The sequence below is a fragment of the Monodon monoceros genome, unplaced genomic scaffold (assembly GCF_005190385.1).
Source record: "Monodon monoceros isolate NGI ecotype Baffin Bay Population unplaced genomic scaffold, NGI_Narwhal_1 Super_Scaffold_5, whole genome shotgun sequence".
NCBI lineage: Eukaryota > Metazoa > Chordata > Mammalia > Artiodactyla > Monodontidae > Monodon > Monodon monoceros.
Window position 1 is genome coordinate 14,180,871 of NW_021703782.1, and position 3,167 is coordinate 14,184,037.

The 3,167-nt window shown below is 55.0% G+C and overlaps 1 protein-coding gene across 2 annotated transcripts; it reads left to right on the top strand.

Annotated features, from left to right (window-relative positions):
• Positions 1-569: 569 nt before the first annotated feature.
• NKX3-1 (NK3 homeobox 1) lies at positions 570-2,787 on the top strand. 2 transcript variants are annotated; one of them, XM_029203766.1, is made up of 3 exons: positions 570-602; positions 849-876; positions 2,104-2,787. In XM_029203766.1, exons 1-3 carry the CDS (start codon positions 570-572, stop codon positions 2,520-2,522), a joined length of 480 nt encoding a protein of 159 aa, XP_029059599.1. In that variant the 3' UTR covers positions 2,523-2,787. The 2 variants fall into 2 exon arrangements, with proteins under 2 accessions (XP_029059599.1, XP_029059597.1); XM_029203764.1 differs by having other exon boundaries at positions 570-876.
• Positions 2,788-3,167: the final 380 nt, after the last annotated feature.

The following is a 3,167-nucleotide window of genomic DNA, read 5'->3' on the forward strand; positions in this document are numbered from 1 at the left end:
CCTGTCATGTCTCTTTGACAGACTCAGGTTTAGTAGATCCAGCTTTGCTACCATTGTCTCCTTGTCAACGGGCACCCAGAACTCTCATCTGTAAGGTGGGATGCTGGTAATTGCCCCACCTATTTGTTTGTGAGTAAACGCACTTTAACGATCTCTAAGAGCTAAATGGAGTATTTCTCTTCTGCATCATGATTTCCCAGAAGCAGCTAAACATATTGTGAGTTGGGGCAGAAGAGACCCGCTTTGGTTTTCTCTACCAGCCTGGGAAAACGACGTAGGGAGGAGGGAGGCGAGCCAGGATCCTGGAGAAGAAGGAACTTCGGAAGAAATCCTCTATGAAAGACACAACCCAGACTGTGCGAGGGACTCCCCTTTACCCTCACCTGGAGCGGCGGGCGGCCAATCAGCCGCGCGGTTCGGGCGAGCGGCCAATGGGAAGGCAGCGCGGCGCGCCCCTAAGGCTATAAGTTCCCGGGGCCGCGGAAAGTGAAAGTGGTGCCGGAGCGGCGAGCTCAGCCTGGGCGCAGCCGCAGGGGCCTGAGCCTGGGCGCCGGAGCCGAGCCTCGGGGATGCTTCGGACTCCCGAGCCGCGGCCCGGGAAGGCGGGGGCAGCTAGCTGCAGCCCCCGGGCCGCGCCGCCCACCCAGTCCAAGCCGCTCACCTCCTTCCTCATCCAGGACATCCTGCGGGAAGGCGCTGATCGGCGCGGAGGTCACGCGGGCAGCCCGCGGCCCCCGCGCCAGCCTCGGGCAGCCCGAGACCCTGAGCCGGAGCCCGAGGGAGGAAGAGGATGCGCCGGGGCGCCGGAGGACCAGCCGAGAGCCCGGCCCCGCGCTGCGCGCGGGGAGGCAGAGCAGCCGGCGGAGACCGAGCCAGGTATGCCGGCGAGGTTGGGGAGGCCGGGCTGGGCCGGGGTGGGTCCTCCCGGAAAGGAGGGCCGGTTCGCTGGCCGAACGGGCGTGAGGGCGGGTGATAAGTGGACCTCCGGCGCTCCGGCTGCAGGGATGCGGGGCCCCGCGGCGACGGGCGAAGGGACCCGGCCACGGGCGCGCCTCGGAGATTAACCGTGACCCCAGCGTCAGGGCGGCGCAGGATTTAGACTGGGCTTGACTCGCCCGGCAAGGTACTCTGCGCAGCGGGTTCTCCGCGCCCCGGGGTCAAAAGGCGAGCGCGCACGAAGCGCCCACCGTGGTCCAGTGTCCCAGAAGGAAACCCCAACATCGCTCCCAGCCACAGTGCGACCCTTGATCGGCGCCAGCCGCATATTACTTCTGGGCAGTTACGACAATTAACATCTAACGAGTTATTGATAATAGCATATTAATATTAATAAATCAGGGTTTGACCAGCAAAGATGCCCTTCGCTTCCCAATCCCACGGGCAATAAAACAGTAAGTCTAGGAGCCCCTCTGGTCTTCAGGAGTTATAACGTCGGAACGCTTAGAGTAGACTTACTTTCCTTCCCATCAGTTTTTTTTTTTTAACTGAGGTAAAATTGATACATAAAATTATATTAGTTTCAGGTGTACAAAACAATAATTTGATATGTGTACACACTACAAAGTGATCACCACGATAAGTCTAGGTACCAGCCGTCACCATACAATAGACACCCTTCTTATGAGGCATCCTAACGGCTGGTTGAGGAAAAAAAAGGGGGGATTAAAGCCAGAGAATGAACTTTCCTACCACACAAGCCCTCTCTTGCCACCCGGATGTTAACACCGGGTGCCTTTGGGGCCCGCTTTACCGGGTATCTTATTTCTCAGAGTTTTTCCTGCCTCCCTGCTCCCGCTTCCCCTCAAGACATATGCAGAATCCCTATTTCATTCTACTGGATGATTCGGCAGGAAGTTCTAGCACTAACTGCTCCTACTTTGGGGACTTGATGACTAGTAGAAAACTAACCCATAATCTACATATGCACTCACTCCCCACTCAGAGAGTTCCTTAGTCCTGTGAAAAAAGTGCAATGTGTCTAAACCGACAGTGGGCTGTTTGTTCACTCACCAGAAGAGATAAGGGTGGATTGAATTATGTACTCTTCCGTGCTAACATGTAACGTTTTCCTTCCCATCCCTGCTTCTGCCCTCTCATTTCCAGATAGGCACTTTGAGACTTATCTGTTGGACTGTGAAAACACTCGGGACGCCTTACCGAGCCGGCCCCCAGCCCCCAAGCAGCCACAGAAGCGCTCCCGGGCCGCCTTCTCACACAATCAGGTCGTTGAGTTGGAGAGGAAGTTCAGTCACCAGAAGTATCTGTCAGCTCCCGAAAGGGCTCACCTGGCCAAGAACCTCAAGCTCACGGAGACCCAAGTGAAAATATGGTTCCAGAACAGACGCTATAAGACCAAGCGGAAGCAGCTCACCTCAGACCTGGGAGACCTGGAGAAGCATCCTTCCTTGCCAACTCTGAAAGAGGAGGGCTTCTCGCGGGGCTCCCTCATCTCCATGCATAACACCTACCCTTACTACCCCTACCTTTACTGCTTGGCAGGCTGGAGCCCAGCTTTCTGGTAATGCCTCCGACAACCACGAGGGATCAAGAACTGCCTTCCCCAGGTGGCCCCTCTGGAAGGCAAAAGGGCCCGGGGTCAGGGAGCAGCAAGAGGTACGAGACCAAAACTGTTGGAGGTTTGCATGGAAATCCCAGATTCCTCACTAGTGGGCCAATGAAAGATCTGGGACACGGAATGATTTAGTATCCAAATACTTCCCCCAACACAGAACGTAGGTCATTTTTGCTTTTTAGAGACCTGCTTGAAGTAGAGAGGGATAAAACCAAGTGCTGTTTCTAGCACTTTGGGTGATTTTCTAGGAGGTGTCCACATCACTTCCGAGGATTCTGTTTCCTCCAACTCCACCCTCTTGTGTAACTGAGCATCCACTCTGAAAGAGCACACCCGAAGGGGGAGGGGGCGGGGAAGGACGGCTAATAAGAGGATGTCACCTACTGAATTAAACTGAAGGTCAAAAGCCTCTCGTGGGCCTTGGACTATGACCAAGGTTTCTCTCTGTCCCTGGAAGAGAGGGAAATGGAGAATCCCACAGAGAAGCCTGTCGTGCTCAGCGCAGGTTGGCACGGGATATGGAGATGGGTAGGAAGAGATGAAAATATAAGCTTTTTATTATTCCTTTTTAAATAATACGCCGACTTAAGTATTT

Excerpts from the sequence above, each read along its gene's own strand:
- NKX3-1 (XM_029203764.1), top strand. The coding sequence starts at position 570 with ATGCTTCGGACTCCCGAGCCGCGGCCCGGGAAGGCGGGGGCAGCTAGC. Across the intron at positions 877-2,103 it reads GCCGGCGGAGACCGAGCCAG|ATAGGCACTTTGAGACTTAT; the intron begins GTATGCCGGCGA and ends TCTCATTTCCAG.